The 20,454-nt window shown below is 50.2% G+C and overlaps 4 protein-coding genes across 4 annotated transcripts; 1 reads left to right on the top strand and 3 right to left on the bottom strand.

Annotated features, from left to right (window-relative positions):
* Window positions 1-249: 249 nt before the first annotated feature.
* EMWEY_00038460 (hypothetical protein, conserved) lies at window positions 250-3,758 on the bottom strand (the record flags this gene model as incomplete). Its single annotated transcript, XM_013482339.1, has 5 exons — window positions 250-2,063; window positions 2,235-2,310; window positions 2,938-3,075; window positions 3,227-3,360; window positions 3,509-3,758. The coding sequence occupies 5 exons, from the start codon at window positions 3,756-3,758 to the stop codon at window positions 250-252; spliced, it is 2,412 nt and encodes an 803-aa protein (XP_013337793.1).
* Window positions 3,759-6,307: 2,549 nt separating this feature from the next.
* On the bottom strand, window positions 6,308-8,337 carry EMWEY_00038450 (hypothetical protein; the record flags this gene model as incomplete). The annotated part of the gene is made up of 2 exons (XM_013482338.1): window positions 6,308-6,345; window positions 6,519-8,337. 2 exons carry the CDS (start codon window positions 8,335-8,337, stop codon window positions 6,308-6,310), a joined length of 1,857 nt encoding a protein of 618 aa, XP_013337792.1.
* A 2,828-nt stretch (window positions 8,338-11,165) lies between these two features.
* EMWEY_00038440 (hypothetical protein, conserved) lies at window positions 11,166-13,223 on the bottom strand (the record flags this gene model as incomplete). The annotated part of the gene is made up of 7 exons (XM_013482337.1): window positions 11,166-11,190; window positions 11,426-11,498; window positions 11,598-11,661; window positions 11,822-12,064; window positions 12,295-12,379; window positions 12,713-12,875; window positions 13,178-13,223. 7 exons carry the CDS (start codon window positions 13,221-13,223, stop codon window positions 11,166-11,168), a joined length of 699 nt encoding a protein of 232 aa, XP_013337791.1.
* Window positions 13,224-16,980: 3,757 nt separating this feature from the next.
* Window positions 16,981-18,762, top strand: EMWEY_00038430 (hypothetical protein, conserved; the record flags this gene model as incomplete). Its single annotated transcript, XM_013482336.1, has 1 exon — window positions 16,981-18,762. One exon carries the CDS (start codon window positions 16,981-16,983, stop codon window positions 18,760-18,762), a length of 1,782 nt encoding a protein of 593 aa, XP_013337790.1.
* Between the last annotated feature and the right edge of the window lie 1,692 nt (window positions 18,763-20,454).

Genomic DNA, 20,454 nt, shown 5'->3' with positions numbered 1-20,454 from the left:
GCAATTCTAGGACAGAGAAAAGGCCTAATGATTTTCATACATTTCAGTCGGACAAAGGCACATTTAAGAATCACGACACGGGCTTGGCGAAGCCGCTAAAGGCCAACCGTGACTTTCAGGTTGGGGAAGACGGAACGAGGAATTCGGCTGCGCGTCGGCGCCTCCTGGATATGAAAGCCTCTCGCCACCACAAAGGCACATGCATTTCTTGTTATTGTTTACTTGTGCTGTGCGTTGAATCCTGATCATTCAAAGACCCCGTAGGCGTCTCAACTTATTATCGGTTTCCTTACTTCCGGACCTCTTGAAAAGACCAGAAAGGCGAGACACCAATCTGGCTCCCAGCGGTCCAGTTGCTGTGTTGGATCCTCCAGATACCGCACTGCGTTTTGCTTCCACAGGACCCCGAGGTTTGTCAGGCTTTTCTCGGGCCTCTGTTGCAACCGCAGCTGCTTTCGCTTCCCCTCCCGTAGCAGATGTTGGCTGGTAGGCCACTGCAGGAGTTGTTTTAGCGCTCCCGGCAACAGCATTATCAGCTTGCGTTGGCCCAACTACGGGCCTAGGGGCCGCCACTGTTGCACTGGAAATCCTAGGAGAGCCTCCACTCGAAATAGAAGGATACTGGCTCACCCCTGACCCAGCTCCTGACACTAACCGCGAGGTGGGCCCTGCGGCAGCAACAGAAGCGGCCTTCAGCATTGGGTGCGACCCTCCCGTTCGGGGTGCAGTGCATCTATCCAATGCAAAGGCAGACCCCGGTGTTAACTGTTGGTGTAGTGCAGTTGCAGCTGCTGCGGTTGTTGATGCAGCTGTTGCTGTTGCTCCAGGTGTATTTGTTGCATTTACAAGCGAGCTCTTCCTCCCAGAACGGAGATGGGTATAAGCAGCAGTGGCCTCCTGGGTAGCTGTTGGTGATCCTTCTGCTGTTGGTCGCCTCGGTTGAACGTTAGGAGCACCCCAACCAGGAGTCAGGGGCCCAAGGCGCTTATGGTATTGCTGTGTTGGTGGTAAACTTGTGGGTGGCCGTGCTGGCTTTGAGACTTTTTGCACTGCAGATTTTGCTGCAACTACTGATTCTGTTGTTGCCCCTCTCACTATTGCTGGTTCCAGTGGATCAGTTGTGCCGTCCGCTGAAGTCTTATCTGCTGAATTCTTCCTAAGATTTGCTGTCCCCGTCGCCGTAGAATTCAACCGTGCTGTGGTTGCCCGTTGAAATGCTGCTGCTCTTCCTGCTGTCTTTGAAGCTGTTGCAGAGGAGGTGTACTGCTTTTCACCGTTGCATTCCGGGGGCGTAGATTTGAGCTTGCTAGGCAGTATCTTCCCCTGCACTGGTGCTGTGGGCTTCACTGCAGCTGCTGCTGTCGCTTGTAGTGTTTGAAACGGGGATGCTGGACAGGGGCTTCCCCGGCCCTTCGTAGAACGAAGCGATATGGACCCATTTGAAGCCGTCGCCGATAGTTTTCTCTTGTTAGGACTTTCATCATTATTAACGAGCATGCGTTGCCGCATGCGTGGCCCCCCACCACTTGCATCGGCTTTTGCTGTTGTGCTCGTCATCGGCCGCTTCTGTTTTCCATCAGCAGAAGGCGCGGGCTCAAGCGAAGAAACTGTGGCTGCTGGTGCTCCGTTTCGGGCTGTATTTGACGACTTTGGTTTTGCTGCTGTATTAGTGTGTTCGAGGGGCAGGTGATGTAGCACAGGCTGCGACAGATTACGTAGCAGTCCGGGCCTTGATGATGCATTTGTACCGGATCTTGTTGCTGGATCTAAAACCGTTGCAGGGCGTGATTCCGCAGTTTCGCTCCGGGACAGGCTCTCCAACTTCTGTTGAATCCCTTCTCCAGGGGCTTGCTGCTCTGCGTTGGTGAGAACCTCGGATGAAGATCGAAACGGTGCAAGCTGGACCCCTCCTCGCACGCTCGAAAGAGTGCTGTAGCTGCTGAGAGATGCAGTGTTCCCGTCATTGTCCTCCTTTTCTGACCAGAGGGCAGCGGCTTCTCGGACCGTTGCTCCTGTTGCTTCTATCGGCGAGGGGTTGACGTCAGAGTTCCCGTTTTCAAGGCCTACCGGGTAGTAAGGCACAAAATCAACAACCTCAGCCGTAGGGACAGGGAACCTACGTAATATGGAGCCAGCCTCCACGATTCACTTTATGGGCACCATACGATGTGAGAGGCTTTCTGCTTGCCTACATTTTTGCTTAGCTTCTTCTCCCAGCAGTTGTACCAACAGACCTTTCACCTTGGACCTCCAGACACTTTCACTGACATCGTCAGGCGGTTTGACAGAGAATATATCAATAGATCCATCCTATCGACAGTAAGGAACCAGAATATCCCAGCAGTCACTTCCATATATTCCTAAATCAACGCTTCAACAATTAACTGCAGGGAGTCGCTTAATTTTTTTTGGAATGCACTACGTTGGCAGGGGGTCGGTTTGAAGTGTACGCTTTTAGGTTAATGCTTCTTTCGATATGTTCTAGTTGCTTGGAAGTATGCAGCATGGTTAGTATATGGATGGATCACAGACTGAAGTTTAAGATATAGGGTTCGGGACCTCATCTGTCGCTTCGTGAATGTCTCTGGCACTGTCAGCAATGGAGCGGCTGATGGCTTGTATGCATCGTTTTTGAATGTCTCGTTGCCCATCGAGCCGGCTAACAAGAAGACATCGCCCAAGAGCCTCGAAAAAGATCTTCTCCACCTCAGCACTTCGCCAGGTGTGAACTACAATGCATTCCTAGATGCAGATGAGACAGACAGGGAATACGAGACAATTGGACGGCCTGGTGCTGCACATCTACTCCCGATTGGCAGCAACGCATAGGCATAGCGCATAAAAAAAGGCAGTTTTCCCATAAATACAGCAGATCACTATGCTGCCTGTGCTTAGGAACTGGTGCGCATTTGGCGCATATGCTCCCTTCGGGCTAACCGTCTTCGGGCCAAGGAGATGTAGGAGACACTGTAGAGTCTTAATCCTAGCGCTGGGGCTGTTTAGGAGGTCAGTTACAAAGAGAATGTCAAAATGGTTCCGTAAATTGTCACAAGTTGGGAATTCGCAGGCTCGGATCTGCAACGGCAGAAGCAAAAATAGCAACGGGATTAGTAGCCCAGGATCAGACAATCCGACTATGGTTGTTGCTGCGCATGATGCACCAATTACAGCCGGAGCGGAGACCTCAGTGAAAACAGAGGGATTCTTGATGGCAGGCGAACTATACCGGAGAACACCTGGTGAACTCGGAGTTAAACGTAGCAACGTTATGCTGCAACAGAGCCAAAGTGGGTCCGCTGTCTTCGCATGCATGGGCGTCAGCCCCTAGAAGGGCAGCCACCATAGATACGAGCCCACAACCTGAAGGCCAGCATTCTCGTGCTAGTTTTCCTGCATGAAGGGATTCCTGTCGATGTGCTGGAACATCTGGCCGGGCGTGGTCACAGTAACCGACACGTGAGGCTATAGCCGTTAATACCATATTGTTCTGCCACGTAGCGGAACTCACCAGCCCCAAGTTCGATCGTCTTGCGCCCTCGCAGGGGGGTTCTGTTTGCCTGTGTCGCCTGGAGCTCGAGATGCTTCCCTAGAAAAACTGGGGCAGGGCCCACCTGAGCTGCAGCCGGTCCCCATGCGCACTCTTTTATGCACAGCAAGTCTTTAGGAACACCTGTAACCTCGCCTGCCTCATAGATGTAGAAACGGGGAGCTTGCCATGATCCCAGGTCAAGCGGTACTCCTGAGCCTCTGCGTAACATCCTCGGGCAGTCGCGGGGGAAGGATACTCTATATTAAAGTAAACTGTATTGCTTCGACCTACTAAAACTTTTACGGACGCCAAGGGATTGTGAGCTGGCCAGTTGAGGACACAGGTGGAGAGAGTGCCTTTGAAAGGGGGGCTTAGCAGGGTCACTCAACGCGGCGGTGGCTGCTCCTGCCGAAGCTCTTGTGATGCGCAGAAGGGAACTTCCTGAATGGCAATTCGTGCCTCTTTCAAGAGGAAAAGAAGATCTAGTTAAGTGTCTATCCCCACATCTCCCCAACGATGAGGTCTGGCTGTCACCCTGCGCAGCGGACCCAGTAGCCTAGGGCTGACGGACCCTTAGCGGTCCACGGCTTGTTTGTTATGATGTCTCGGAACGATCGTCGCCTTGGATCTTGTGTAAATTCCCACTTCAGTGCTCGGAGAGGGGAGGTGGTGAAAGCATATATACCCTTGACTCGTTGGTGAGTGAGCACCGTGGGCTTCTCGAACGATATTACCCGAAGGTTAGGTTAAGAAAGTTAATGTGGAGTTGAGATCTATGTAATGGCGTAATCAAGCATTGCAGCCTCTTCTAAAAGGAAAATGTACGAATGGCACCGTTGCTAGCTGAAGGGGATCAGATGATTTAAGCACACATGCTCCAGTGGAAAATGACGATTTGCCACAATCATTCGCTACCACATGCACCTCTTGGCTACCCACCTCGCCGACGTTCCCTTATCCAAACTGAATAATTGATTTTTTGCAAAGTAATTGCAAGTGCTACACCTGACATTGTGGTAACTCCCTAAGCATATCTAATTCCAACTGCTCCATATTTGCAGGCCGCTACGCCACCTGCTGGACATCAAGTCTAATTGGCCCTTGCTCATCAACAGGAGAAATCAGAAACCTAGTGCACACTTGAAGAAACTGACAAATGCTAGAAATGGGCAGGCTGCGTCCGTGTTCTGAAACGTTCAGTCAATTACCGAGTTCGTTAAACTACCACACCTCCGCTCCTACAAACTGCACAGATGATTGTTTTAATTCCTACTTCCATATTCGAAGCACTAGCCGTCACCACGCTGGATGCTCCTTCCATTTCATTTGAAGACAGCAACTGCATTCTTCTGAACAAAGAGGTGGGTGCTGTACAATTTTAAATGCTCGCGCTTACAAAACTTGTTTACGCGAAAAATCTGTATATGGCTGGTCAACGCGAACTGCTGGATGTTTGCATGTGGATGAGCTTACTCAAGACATGTCACGAAGAGTTGACAGTATGCCGAGAAAACGAGACAAGGCTATATATAGGTATTAGCCAACACTGCCGCAGTGAGACCTACCCGTTCTCAGAAAGAAGGGCCGAGCCTTAGATGCTCTCAACTCCAGTACAACGAGGTCTAATGGGTGAGCAGCTGCCCTGCTGTGAGATTTCACTAGAAATTTTCCATCCCATACTTGGGAATGCGCCAAAGCTTGTCTATGATGAACCAGAGTTCATCACGATGACCTCTGGCCCATCATAGACAAGCTTTGGTGCGTTCTAACTGAGGAGACACCATAGGGACCTTACCAGAGTTTATCAAGGTGGACTCTGGTATGAACCATATGCTGTCTCATCAGAATGTTTGATCGTTGCTATCCTGCAAGAATCCTGCGGGCTTCGATCCTGTGGTGCGCTCCCAGCTGATCGTTTGCAACGATGCGTATGTTGATATCTTTTCTTCGTTCTCTGTTTGATATGAAACGTGTAGGTGACGGCAGGGGCTGCCCATACGTCGCTGTCGAGAAATACCGGTGCCCCACAAAGCAGTTGCAGCAGCTGCTTCTGCTCCTGCTACTGCTGCCCGAGTTGCTCCACCAGCATGAAAAGGCTGTCTACAGGGGCCTCCCCTCCCTGAGTTCCCTTCACTTCGCTTAGAGCCATAATCTATGCCTGTGAATGGTACGACTGGGAGAGTACCACTTCGGAAATGAGCCGATGCAACATGGCCTTGGGACGCAACACTTGGAGGGGAGGACGGGGCAGCAAATTCAACAGGGGAACGGAGAGACCCTACCTGCAGATGATGATGCAGTATTTGCTTCTCGGCCAAGTACACCTGCTTTTGTTTCCGTTGGTGGGACGTTGGCAGCAAAAGGCCCGCGTCAAGCAAACTAGCCCGCCCTTTCTTTGAACTCAAACCAGCTGTGTTTTCCCCAGGGGATAAGTGGCATGTAGATGTCGATCCCCTTGGCCGGACCACTTCTTGGGTTGTCCAAAGGCTACCCGTGCAGCCGCTACCGGCCCTCTGGCGGCCACTTCCCCTGCTCCTGCAGCTCCTGCTGATGGTACACCTGCTGCCCTCCCACTCGATAGGAGGTGTAGACGTGCCAAGTCCGACATAGCATGGAGTTTCCCACAAAACTGGCAGACGCAGCAACTGTTGCAGTGAGACAAAAAACCATCGCGCCTGCCGCTTCACAAGGCGGCATGAAGCACCCCATTTTCTATGTGCTGGTGCCTCCAGTGCTGCCAGCGCTTGCCACAGCGGTTGTAGTATCAGTGCTGACCCTCTAAGCGTTGTACTGGGGGTCGACGCGCTCCTCCGCCACTGCCCTGAAGACACAGCAGCCCTCTGAGGGCACGCTGCAAACCTCTCCTTAGGTGCCACAATCCTTGATGCTGGGATATTTGATATCGATGCAGTTGCTCTAACTGTAGAGGAGGCTCTGTCGCCAGCCTTGAAAACTAGCTGGCCAGGTGACGCAGTACGTCTCCAAATACCTGAGACAGGCGAGGGCAGCCACATCACTGCATCAACAGTAGCAGAGGAAACAAGACCGCCAACGGCATCGGCACCACTTCCACCCCAAACAAGAGCACGCTTCAAGGCTGATTTGGCTGCCGCGATTGCTGCTTTCGTGGCTACCACTGCTGTTGTAACAGCAGTTGTTACTGCCGTTGCTATTATTCTCCCTGATGTTCTTGTTTCTTCCAAAGTGGCTTCCGTCGCCTTTGTCCATGACCTTAGTGCACTTGCTATTCCTGTGAGAGTCTCTGTGGAATTATGTAAGGGTTGCAGATAGCTGCATTGACCACCTGCAGGATTCGTCAGTTGTGGTGCTGCTTCGTCATTAAGAACGACAGCAGAGGCCTCCGTAGCAGCCTCAAGTGCGCCCTCTTGAAAAAGGGGGGCTAGTTTAGCTTTTGCCGCATGGAGGTCCGCGAAGCAGACGGCAACTGCTTCACCAAGCGCGCCTGTAGGACTGTTCAGGCCACGGAGACAGGCCGCAGGAGAATGCTTCGGTAGGTGCCACTCCCGATGTTTCTTGTGTCCTTGAGTAGCCTGCTGTTTACTGTATCGGGAAAGGCACTGCCATTGCACCTGCTGTTGGCGAGGCGGCTGTCTCGAAAGGGGATACGTTTGTTGCTGCTCCTTCGTCAGCTGGTCTTGCCCTCTCCAGCTTGCGTTTTGCTTTGCAGAACAGCAGTGCCGCTGCTGCGTACGCTGATGTGGAGTCACCGCAGCAAGCCTTTCCAATGCCTGTTTGCTGCAGGCCATTGCGAAAGGAGAGTTCACTGCTCCTGCTGCTCGTATTATCTCTGCTGGCACTTCTGAGTCAGCTGGCCTTTCCGCAGATACTAGCGTGTCGAGGACCTCGCTGCTGCTGCTGACGCATCTAGCACCTGCCACAGGTGTTCGGCACTGAGAAACTGAAGCTCCCTCACCCATGTAAGTGTCTTCATGCAGCTGCTCGCCACCGAGCTCTACACTGGTTCTGCAGTGATTGCTGTGTCTGGAGCCAATCTTTTGTTGCTGTTGCTGGTGCTGCCTCTTGTGCTGTTGTTCTTGTACCACCAATTTTGCTGCGCTCGTGTCAAGACAGAAGAGATGAGTCCACTTTGCCCCCGCCAAAGGATGGTTTCGCCCCCAAGCTGGGTTTGGCTCCCCTGCATCGTTGATATCGCAAATTTCAGCCACTCGTAAGGATGATTGAGAAAGGCTGGTGAAGCCCAAGGCCCTTGATATAAGCGACAGCAGGGCTGCCTCGGCCCTTAACGCGAAAATATTATCCATCCGAATGGCCTCCTGCATCGATGAGCAGCTCGTAGGGAGGGAAGCAGCATAAAAGTCCCACAGCAACCTCAGATGTACACGGGGTTGAGGGCTTAGTGGAAGCCATGGCGGATCACCAGTAGGGCACGACCAGCAGGAAGTGGGGGCCCGACAGAACCCGCAGAAGCCAGGTACACGAGACCACGAAATAGCTCCCGCATGACTCCACGAAATCTTTGATGTCTTGGATACAGCTGCTGCTGTTGCTGCCGTTGAGTGTACGGTAGCTGTTCCAGATGAGGTCTCTTCACCTCCTGCTGAAAATCGTTCTGATAGCGGGACCAAAACACCCATTGCTCGCACAAGCTTTGAGAAGACCTGTGGGCCTGCAATTGGTGCTTCTACTTTTCGCAGGCCTGGTAATGCCCCAGCGGCTTGCGAGCCACCATAAGATGCTGCTGTTGGATCTGGTGGTGGGCATGGTGATAGGCCTTCCTCTTTGACGATTTTGCAGACATGCCAGCAAACGGAAGGTCTGGGCAGCATTATGACGGTTGCTGCTTGTACTGTCCCTTGTGTTCTAACGCACCGCGTCTCCTTCAGAGTATGTTCCAGTTCCTTCCCACACCAATCCCTGCCAGTATTACCTTCATGAAGCACTTGAGAGTAGCTTGACGACCATGTCAAGTGTGAGAAGCTTCTTCATAGCCTGAAGCAATTTCTGTGGAAAAGGTGGGCCCCTACTGAGGGCCCACCTTTTTCACACTATTGGGGCCCTATAGCTGCAGCTGCTTCTTGCTGCTGCCGTGAGAAGCAACTTTTATGATCAGTCCCAGGAACAGCTACACACACCCTGCACTACTCAGGCGCTACAAACGTTGTAGGGTAGTTGATTATAGCTTGCATATATGCCAGTAACCACGCGTCAAACTAAGATGAATGCCTCGCGCAACCCAATTGAGCTGGACACATGTGCGACAAAACTTGGGCCTGCAAAAGTAGCCCTTCATTTGAGAGACAAAATGCTCTTAACTGATAAGGAGATACTCCCCAACACGAATGCACAAGAAACAGAGCAACGGGATAATCACATTCAATCAAGCAGCACCACCACCTAATTGGAGAGTCGCAGCACCGAGGGGATGCAGCGCTTTAGATGGAGGGCACGTGCACACCTCCTCCGTTTGTGTTCTAACATTCAAAGGAGGAATTGCGTGCGCTGTATCCAACGATGCAAACCGGAGATGTGAGCTGAGCAAGCCCTGAGGTCAGGTGGGACGAACTAGCCACGTTCGTCCCTATATATCCACGAGTTAATGCACAACTGGAAGGAGGCAGAAAAAAACACTCCTCGGGGGTAAAAAGGGTAATGTGATAGCTAGGGCTGGAGTGGATTGCAATGGCCACCCTCCCAGCGACAGACGATGATTAGTCGGTGCTGCTATTAAAACGTTGGCCCTGTAGTGCGTTAGTTTTGTTCCTGAAGAGTTCTCTGTTGGTCAAATATTTTCATTTTTATATTGTTCGAGCTATTTGTGATAATGAATGAGAATGGGTACGCTCGACTTGCCACAAGGAAGAAGACATACTATGGCAATGAAATGGGCTATCTTACAGGGGTAGGGGAGCACTTCTTGCTACGTTTACCCACAAGCTACAAAAGTTTTCAAAGCAGCTGTTATACATACCTCTCACAACCATATTCTTCTACCGAATCACCACCACAAGACCATCCGTGAACATAAGTGGCCTCCAGGCGGTTCGAACCATTGGTACGTAACTCAGTTGTAGAAAGGAGCACTACGTGAGCCGCAGACTGTCACGCTTGGAATTTTGGTATTACTGCCCTCACAAGTCTCCCCCTATAACTCTCCAAGGCAGACACTCAAGTCACCAGTACAGACCCAAATGGCATCTGACATTGCATACCGCTTACGGAGCAACGAAGAGCTCCGAAGGTGTCACTGAAGGGCGGCCTTCCTTCCGTCTCGACGATTGTAGCAGCACGTGTACCCAGGAAAGGCTAGTGGACAACTCCGTAGGACATTATAAACACTACATTCTCAAGAAGTCTAGGCATTTTATCTAAATGCAGAGGGGAGTAAATAGAACTGCAGTAATGCTCCATACAATTGTATTGCACGTTACAGATAATAAAATAGTAGCTATTAAATATGACAAGAAACCCTCCAAACTGCAGAGTCCCTAAAAACACGTAGTCAGCATTCCCTTCTTGAATGCAGCACCCCATAACGTATTTCGTCAGGGATGTACTCCAATACTCCACTGCTACTTCAATGGGAAGCCTAGCAATGCTGTCATTCGTCGCATGGGTTCACCGAAAATTCTGAAAAGCGGCTTTTGAGTTGAGCTCCAACCTCGAAGCACGGGCTAAAAAGGTAATGCGGGTAGTCACAAACACCAACCCTATGGCTGGCAATGAGATTGAGCCAACCGTCTCCACGAGTCTGTAAATTGCTACGGAGTTCCACCAGAAGATCCAACTGAGTTGGGCAGCTAACGGTATCTGCTACTGAACACGGCACCCACCTGGTCTTACTTTTGCCTAAGTGCCTATCCCCAGACAAGTCAGTACATACAATTCTGCACGAATTGAGAGTTCAACACGACAATATGAAATAACTCATAAAACCAAGTGTTCGCCGCCTTCGAGCTGGGAGCGACGGCGTTTCGTAAGTAGCAAGCCCACTGTATAGAGGTAATATGCCTGAGCCTATCGTTATATTGCACACACGCTGCGCCAACCTGTTGATGATATCTGAACCCCAGCAATTTTATATTATCAGCCGGATACAGGCTGCTGGTTCTTTTATAATTTAGACCTCTTCATATGCTCCACTCATAGGTCATGTCCATAATTTACACCTCTCCATCCACTTCACTCGTGCTGATACTATTATAGTACCTGGGCCGCACTAACCTCCTGCATTCTATTGTGTGGTGTAGCTTTACTAGCATATGTTCTTTGCATTCCACTCTCTACTGGTTCCCTCCTATATGCTTGCATCATTTCGTAGGGCTGCCCGTGTCGAAGGGTGGATCGGCCCGTATGCATGCCATTCACTACTTGGCTGGAAATTCTAACTTCGTAGCACCTACTGCAATACGAAGCTTTTATTTGCTTAATTACGTCTGCGCTGCCAGTCTATCACCGATTATGAAAAAATCACAATGCGCACCACGCTTGCAGTTGTACGCTGAAATTTGACTCTCTATTTACAACTATCCTCATCGTACACTGCAAGCGAACAAAATACACTGAAAAATAGAGCTCTCGCCCTCAGAATACAGATAGCGCCTCGACGCTGCCTCCACCATAAGAAAGAGCTTCTGTCTTGATGCGAAAAGTGTCCTTAGGCCTGGAATTGGGCCATGATGCTGCATACACCAAACGCCCAAAATTACAAATGCGATGCAAAAGCCACATGGGAAATGTTGAAAACACATATGAGGAATCAAGCACGTTCCTGCACAATAAGCTGCGGTTCATATAACCTATATCCATACATCGCGTGTTCTCACGGGATGTGTTGTGCCGTATGAGGCCAATGTACATCTGTGTTTCTATATAAGGCTTCCGCGGACACCCGTCGGAGTAGTTAAGTACACTCACTTCTCCTCCTGGTCTTCTGGAACGGCCTCTCCTTTGTCCTTCTTACAAACTTCTATCGCCACGTCAATCTTTCCTAAATATCAAGACACCTAATCGCACCAGAGTGAAGCGATTTCACCGCCACGAAAGATGTATCTGCGGATGTTAACTACAGAGGTAAGAGCATACGCACCCGGGTTTATGCTAGGGTCACCTCCCTCAACAAGGCGCAGCTCCGCTGTGGTATGTTGATACTTCTGTGGCACAGGCACATCGCACCTACTCCAGAAAATAACACGAACATCAATCCCCAACGCAGTCCATAAAAACAGGTGAAAACCCTCCCCTTGCCTTCAGAGGCCGCATCCTGGAACAAGGCCGCCTGCCGCCAACAACCTGAAAGGCCGTTGAATATACCTTGCACACGTTGACTTCAAATGCCTGTGAGAACCCGATGCCCATTAATGATATGTCCTTAAATGTCTTGCCCTGATCGTCTGTTCCCTTAGTTATTGTCACAACACAGATGTACAGCAAAAACCGCTTCGATGGGTCTGATATCGGCAGAACTATCTTTTCCCCAGAGAAGGCACAGAGGTAATTTTCCCCAATGCGTTGACCCTTCACGGGTTTTGTCCGGTTCCGCTTGTGGTTCACAACCTGAACATAAACGAACCCATAACAACGCGTTTTCCGCTCCATACCCACTGTTCCCAAAGTATGCAGTTGTCTTGGTACAGGTACCTGCTACAAGTCTAACTACGTCATCCGTTGCTCTGACACTTGTCAGGCGAACTGCTAGGCATGAATTACAGGTAGGTACTGTAATAATTGGTACCGCCGTGATTCTAGGCCTTGGACACAAATCCAGCATTTGAACGATTACATACTTCGTTCAGGTTATCGCCTTCGAAAAGTCCAACCGTGATAAAGTACCGCTCATCATCATCTTTAACCTCATCTAGCTTTACATGCCTATGAGGGACAGCGTAGCGGCAGAAGGGAAAACGCAGCAGCAACCCAGTAGGTGGCACCACTCACCTACATTGTGTGGCCTGCACGCTGTGTAGGCACAGAGCTTATAATTGAAAGCAACCACCGTTTCGTCGTATGTTCCTGCTACCTGTGCTCTTCTCCTTAGGAGTTAAGGCCTTCTGCTGCTGCCACAACACATTAGACTGTTTGCGCCAACTAGCATATCTAGCTAACAACACAACGCCATTACATGAATGAAAGATATATGCCAATGTTTCATTCCGGCGGACAGCTGTGTGTTTGTAGCTTTTGGCTGCTAGAGTAACTGCTCACTTTAGGCCACCAATCGTTACAATAACCTTATCGCCCGGTTCAGTATTTGCACCGCTGCCCGTAGGTGACCCTGGTATCCCGCCAGCCCCACCAGGCACAGATCCTGTTGCTTTTCCAGGTCCCTTAGAAGTGCCTCCAGATCCTGTGGTCTTCTGCGAGGTTGCTGCGAAACAATTCAAAGATACTCGGGATTTGGCACGTGTCTAGTGGCGCGCTGAAGTTTGCAAGCGCACGTATGAAATTGCAATAAAAACAAAACGCATAAGGGTAGTTGCGTAAGTGTGGGAGCGTACAAGCAATCAAACGGATGCAAACAGCGACGGATATTCATGCAGCTGTTGAGTTGCAGGTGAGGGATTAACAGTTCTTATCAGAAGACAGTATCCGCACATGACTCTTCCACCCACGCAAGTGTCAAGCATTGCCATCAACTGGCAAATCTTGGTCGGAGCACTTTCTACTTACCATAGAGCCCTTGAAATTGGCCACCATAAGTGGGATTGTACGACATCGTGGAAACAAGCGTTTGTTCGCACAGAGCAACGACAACGAGAGTGGTAGAGTAGTGGCTTCCCAAACAAGAGAATACAAAAACTTCTTTAGGAAACACAAATGAAGAGACGCAAGAAAGCAGACTATCGAAGGTGGGGCGCAGAGCAAGGCCAATAAGTGAGGCATGGACCAGCGGTCGCTCGCAAGGAAGTGTATGCCGCGCAGCCACCTCGACGCGGGTCCGTTGAGTAGGCTTCCTAGTGCTAAGAATGATGATGATTTCATATTTATGGTAATTCGAAGGGATTCGAAAGGGAAGACCTATACACTGTGTAGTCGTCCTGTAGGTGGTCCACAGGTTCGTCATATACTCGCCGCTGCTGTCAAGGAAGCTGCTCCCACACCATCGTCCTGCTGCATCAACAAAGGTAGAACAAGGCGGTAGAACTTACACAGCATCTTACCACTGGGGAGAGAACCAACTGGCTTACCTGGGGGGTTCCTGCTTCTGTACATAAAGGGCACTTGCAGCACTGCCTGAGTGCTGTGTTGGGGACTTATTCGAGCTTGTCCTCCTGGAAGAAGAACCTCGGTACACTGACTCTGATAACCGTTGGAATTTATTTCATTTTTATGTAGTGAGGGGAAGCGGCAACTCTGTATGCTCATGCCCTAACACCACGTATCTGAGGTTTCGCCCCATTCCTCGCTCTCATGTAGCTCTTACACGGAAACTAACGAAAGCTTGGGAGCAGTTAAAATTTACTGTTGGCGTACCGTAGAACAAATGCAATAGCCGTGACTTCTGTGAAAAGGGTTGACAGGTTGTGTTATGCAGCTGCCAGTGTAGAGCCTTCTGGCTGCAGTTGGCCTATGTACAGCTACTTGGCATGAGTACGCATCCTGAACCTATTAAGTGGTCAGCTTGCGCCAAGCCAGACACTCCAGAAATTGTCCATAGTGTTAGTACATGCAGAAAAGGGGACCCGCATGTGCTTGCATGTAATGTCTTCCCGCATCAACTCCAGCAACGTGAGTAGCAACTCATGGCTGGCCGCCTCCTCTCCCAGGATACTGAGTAGGGAACCCCTTCGCTTGAAACTCTTTCACTGTGAACTCGGCTAAAGTCAGGGGTCCTTGGGTAATACCCATGGCTTGTGTGTTACTTTGCACCGCATAGATCACGCGGGCAGGCGGCAGCAGCGCATCTCAACTCCACAATTTGGTTACTCCCATGCTGTGGGAAGTATCGATGATGGTTCAAACAGTATATGTATATACAACAACTTTGTCGTAGGACAATGGACAATAATGAGTATTTGCTCTCCGGTGGGAAGGCTAAGAAGGGACGTTCGCAAGTTCGGAGAGTCGTCCTCAGGAACCAGGTGCAATTTCTGCATACGTGCGAACGGAAGATCTCTACACGGCAAAAGCAATTCATGAAGCATGCCTCCACTGTTGCCTCCATCGAGATACGACAATTGCCTCGATGCTGAGGCAGTGGAGGGTTTCGTGCCCCTCTGGAGGTGTTTGTTGTCTCCAGCAAGCATTAGAAGGGTTAGAGCTGCTATTGGTATCTTTGCTACGAGGAGACGAACGACAGTGGTGGCTATATGTAACCAGCGCTCCTACTTTTGGGGCAAACACATTTTGGGCTCACACATGGACTGTGGCAACTTTCCGACACGCTCCGAGTTTATATCCTGTTCATTGGACGTCCAGCGGCTGGCCGGCCAGTGCAGCTCATTGCTACGGAATACCAGCTAGTACTCGATCGTCAATTGTGTCCCATTCTGCTGTTATTCTGGTACCAAATAGATTGAACCTGGCAAAAATACGGTTTTCACAAGGCCCATCGGTGGCAAGCATGCACGTTCCGGGTCCTGCACGTTTCTGCATATACTGGACGTGTTTTTGTTTATCAGGGGATAATGATAATACTCAGTCTACCATCCAACCGGTGGCTTTCATTCACTAAGTCTAAATTCTATGCCACATGATCCGGTTGATCTGGGGACAGACGTAGGCATGAGACCACAGTATGAAGCCACCATACCTCCACTGCTCTCCGGAAAGAATGTTTCTGCTTAGATAGAGGCATGAATCGCGTAGGTCCACTTTGAGGAAAGTGACAACAGCAGTTGTAGATGATGTTTTTCCGTGTTAATGGATTACCTCTTATGTGACCCGCGCGGCATACGCGTGGCATTCTCCCCAAAGACCTTCCGAATTTAAGATTAAACACATGGGTATAAAACAAACCTGTGGGAGATATAGTGTCCACTGTTTTGCGTGCTTTCGCTGGATCATTGTCAACGTTCGAGTGGCTCGCAAGCTAGTGCGTCGCTCGCGAGCCACTTGGACAGCGCAATCTCCGCAATTTAATCTGTTTCAGCGCCTCCCTGGTACTATTCAGTCGAAGTAGGTCGGCACAATATTGGCCTTTTGGATGCAGACGAACAAGGCCTTCAGGGCAAATACGTTCGTGTGCTCCTTACGGGAAATGGCTGGACAAAGCAGAACCCATCTTGATCAGACGTTTGAGAAGCGAAGGACGATGGATCCCTTCCTTGCCTCCGTATCATAACCCTGGTAGGTAAGCGATTAGAGCAGCATGAGTCGGAGTGGCGTTCACCGATCTTTTACTGTGTTCATCTCTATGGAGGCATGTCGCGGGAGTGGAGTGGGCAGACTAATCCTGTTGCTACTTAAGCGATATATGAGGATGTATGTGGAGGTCTGTAAACCATTCAACTATTATCTGTAGGTGGTGATCATTGCTGAGCCCTTATTTCGCCGTGTGCTCCATCAATTCGTGTGGACTCGATTCTGCTGCCAAGTTGTCTGACCATGGATCACTTCTCCAAATCGTCCTATCTGTGTAGATCTTCTACATTATATCTCATTGTGAAGCATGCGTACGGGTTTTAGCTGCTGAAGCATACGTTATCAGCCCATCTGTCTCCATGCCGAAAAACTCGTGTTGTGAGTGTTTCGGAGTAGGTGACACCACTGGCTTCCAACCATGATGACGGCGGCAATCCTCTAGAGCAAATAAGAAATCCCAGTTCAAGAACTCTAAACATTTATGAATGTTATGAATGATAAATTGGGAACTAAGCAGTTCTCCAGTATTGCTGTTCTTTGTCTTCAGCGGAACGATCCTCTGCAACACTCTGGCGGCGACGCACCAGTAACTAGAGCGTTTGTAGACTGGAGTTGTTCTTTGATATCGGCCACTCATCGCAATTATTTATCTGGTTAGAGTGCTGAGCATTTATTTGCATTTTGGCCATTTTAAACGGATGGCCAGCAACAGACGGAGGGCACATTTGTATGCACGCTTGCACGCTGTCTTGTGGCCAGTTACCCATCGCGATCTTTACTATTATTAAGAGGGCTGAATGTAGGATCCGCAACCTTCCTCCGTCTTTTCAAGAGTAAGAAAAGTATTCTTTCTCGGTCGTGGCGGTGATACAAAGAGGGTGCCTGCTTTGGCATTGCGTGCGTTTTTTTGTGGCGTCGTCGCGATAAAGGATAGCAGCACACGACGTCATTCGCCTAAACACTGATATGGGAAGCATGCACAAGTTGTTTGTCAAGTAGCTTTAATGAACAGATTTGCTGGCCTTGCCTCAGAGGACTCTGTGAAGTCCTTTGGCACCGCCCGTACGGGGACGTTCAGAGGGCCACTCGAGGGAGTACACACGTTAAGAGGATGGAGGCACTTTACGCCCAAAGGAAAATCATCACATCAGCTTCGTATGTATGGATTAATGTTCACGATTACGTCTTTGGCAGTCGTCTACCTCCTGCTACGTTGCTTCCACTTGCAAACCCCCAGATATGATGAAGGTTCACCTGCAAGATTACTTGCTGAGAAGGAGGATGATGAGCCATGCAAATCCGTACGTGGCGTTCAGGAAGGAGAGGATACAGGGCAAGGCGGCCTTATTCAATCGCAACTGTTTGCAGGGGTGCCTGCGGGGGATAGGGCCCCAACGCGTCTCGCTATACGAGAACGCACGCCAAACGCAGGGGCCTCTCAAAGTTTGACGAGTACAGAGGTGAGGGTGGGTGGAGAAGACCATATATCTGAAAGCGAGATGCGTGAAAAAACGGGGGAGAGTAGTAATGGATGGACAGAGCAGGGGCTAAGCCGACAGCTTCGACTGCAAGTAGTAAATATATTTATGAGTATAGAGACTGCTTCTTGTTCTTGCATTTCGCTTCTACCTATGCTGACGGCTGACCAAGGTCTGCGACTCGCGTTCAAGGTGTTGCGTGTTTTTGCACTACAGTTGGGAGCTCTTGCAATTGTTCCCGTTTCATTTGAGCATCTCCGCCAGCGGGCAGGGGAGGCTCTTCTCTATTTGGCTTCCGTATCTCTCGACAACGGCAGTCACGATAGCAATCAGCGGAACATATGCCAAGAACTCCACTCGCTGGCAGGGCTGATCTCAGGCATCAAGCAGCCCTCGATGAGGCATTTAAAAACGTCTAGTAGACTCCTACAAGTCAAGTTGTCTGTTCTCGTGAGAGCCAGTATCCTTGTCGTTGGTTTTTCTGTGGATATTCTGATGGGACTGTTGCAGCACGCAATTGTCTCAAGTCGAGCGCTGCCGGCAGACTTGGTGGACCAACAGCTTGGCATTTTGGATGCATTGTTCGATATTCATGCGAGAGTTATTGTTAAGGACAGAGTGATTCGAAGCCACATCAGCAATTGGCAGCGTAACGTGGGCGTGTGGTGCATTTTCAGTTTGCACCAGCTCAAGCATGAGGGAGGTAAATTGCCATCTTCCCAAAAGATAATACAGAGCCTTGTCGATGCAGTAAAAAAAGCTGGTGGCCTTTTGCCGTCACCGCGTGGTTTCCCCGCAGAAGCCCCTGCAGGGGTGCTACGCCCATGGCAAGGTGGTATGAATGCAGCTAATTATCCATCTGACTTCACGCATACTGGCGCGTCTTTAGTCCCAGAGTGCCACACCCCCTCGATGCTTTTAGAGTCGCAACACGGACACGTACCTCAGCAAGAAGTCTCGGAACCGTGGAGCTTGGGAGATGCGCCACAACCAGCTGTGGAAGAGGATGTCTGGATTGTCGAAGACGACCAGGCTGATTCTGACGCATTTCATTGGCAACGTGTTCACCCTTGGGTTTATGAAGTACCGCCAAACTCTGATTGGCAGTTTATTGCACCAACGGGAACAGGCGTTTCCTTTACGTACCCCGCAGGTGATGCCCCTTTTGTTCAGCACTTCGTTCCCCAGGGTCACTTGAGTGGGACTGGCCCATCGCCGGCGGTTTTTCATGGCCCTTCGCCAGCCTACAGCATGTTTGATAGACAGGAAAGTGCTGCTTTCGGGCAAGTGCTTCCATTCACAGCTCCAACAGGGGCCCTCCCAGTTCTTGTACCAAGTGCAGTTGTACAGGAGCAGGTGGCTCTTGTCCAGCAAATGCCTGCGAATTCAGGGGCTGCGCTTCCCATTAACACTAGGGAACAGTGGCAGGGTAGCGAGTCGCCGTCTCAAAGCGGTGACCAAGCCGCGGAGTGACGAGTGTATTTGCCCATACCTTCGTCCCTGGGAAGCTGCTCATAGATTCATTAATTCGGACAGGAAACACAGGGGTATAGTTGGCTCTTCAATGCATGGTGCAGGTAGAATGTTCAGTGAGTGTGGGAAGCGGCACAAGCGTGTAAAGAAGGTGCCGGCTGAACAGTTGACTTGCACTGTCAATATGCTGAGCATCTCGCGCAGGAGCTCTACTGTATGATTCAGTGAGTGTTCAAGTACTACTGGCTGAAACCTGCCTGTGGCTAGCCCGTGGCCCTGTAACTTCCCGAATAGGGAACACAGCATACCTGGTGAGCATGGGGCTTCACCGACCGCTGCAATGATTCAGCGCTTGAACGAGCAAGACTCTATGGATACAGTTTGTAGGTGGGTGGCGTCTGTCTGGTGACACTACATCAGCCAAGCTTCTGGTTACTTCTCTGCAGACAAGCGTAGGGCTACCCACCAGCCTAACCCCAGGAGTTCTGCCACTTTACTTCACTTTTGCTGCCAGACTTGTGGCTTAAACATATCTTGCCAGCTTTCTCCTGTCGCCCTACTCAATTGACAGGCCCAATGACTGTGCAACATAGTACGCAACGATGGTCTGCCGCTGAACATCGCTAGGGTTGGTTCCAAAACCTGAACGACTTCGAATGTGCAAACACCGAAGCACTCTAAAGTACCTTACAATTTCATGTGAGCAACGTCCCCTCCCAATAGGCGCCTAAGCTTGGGTATCCAAAAGGCGCTGGGCAGCCTGAACAGTGAGAACTGCTACGCACGCAGGCTTGTACAGCAAAGGTTGGAAAGGTATGCTCATCCTACAACCGCCTGCTCCTATTGCTTTCTGTGCCTGATAGTTCCCTCATGGAGAGACGGAATTCAACGTCTCCTCAGAGTTACCATAGAGTGCCTGAGATTACAGTGATCAATTGCATTCCCGAGGAACGGCTACAGCCCTCATCCCTCCAAGCAGGCTTCTGATACGCTTCTGTTCAAGACTGAACTGCCAAAACATATTTTTCTTGATGCGCATGAAGGCTGCACACGGCGCATATCGACACAATGCCCGGATAGCTACTACTCTCAGGCGGGTTTTACAGCACATGCTCGCTGAAGTTGGTACGTGTGTTTCTACTTAGACGCTGCCTAGTTACGGGATGCAAAGGAAGTGAAATAAGGCGTGCCTACTTCGTTTGTGCATGCATCTCAGGGGGTTTGGGTGTGCTCTTGTGTGGAGTTCTCTGCAGCTGCAATAGTGGCTACCCCACGACGTGAGCAACCAGATACCTCTTCTACGCACCTGAATCAGGCCTTCCCCAAGATAGAGGACACTCATTACACTGCGCAGCGACGCATGCACACTCCCACGCAGCTCCAATTTTACGACTGGTAGAATCGACCCAAGAATGCAAAATAGACCTTCATGAGGCATCAAAGGGGTGTGTCTCCCGACAGTCTATTTTATCCTCGTTTAAAAAGGCTGTCTGTTTACACAGCAACTCCCTCTAGCTCTGCGGCGCTAGTACTGGCTAGTCTAATGGTGTGTGGCATCGAAAAATGCACTTTGCGTTTCAGATGCATACAGTCCATTCAAGCAATATATAGAACTGGAATTTCGGCGTGACCCCGATAAACAGGATGCGCAATACCACAAATTCGAAACCCGAGAGGATATGCTTAGTAGTA

This window comes from Eimeria maxima, genomic scaffold (genome assembly GCF_000499605.1).
Source record: "Eimeria maxima Weybridge genomic scaffold, Emw_scaff594, whole genome shotgun sequence".
Lineage (NCBI taxonomy): Eukaryota > Apicomplexa > Conoidasida > Eucoccidiorida > Eimeriidae > Eimeria > Eimeria maxima.
This window is presented reverse-complemented; position numbering and strand designations above follow the sequence as displayed.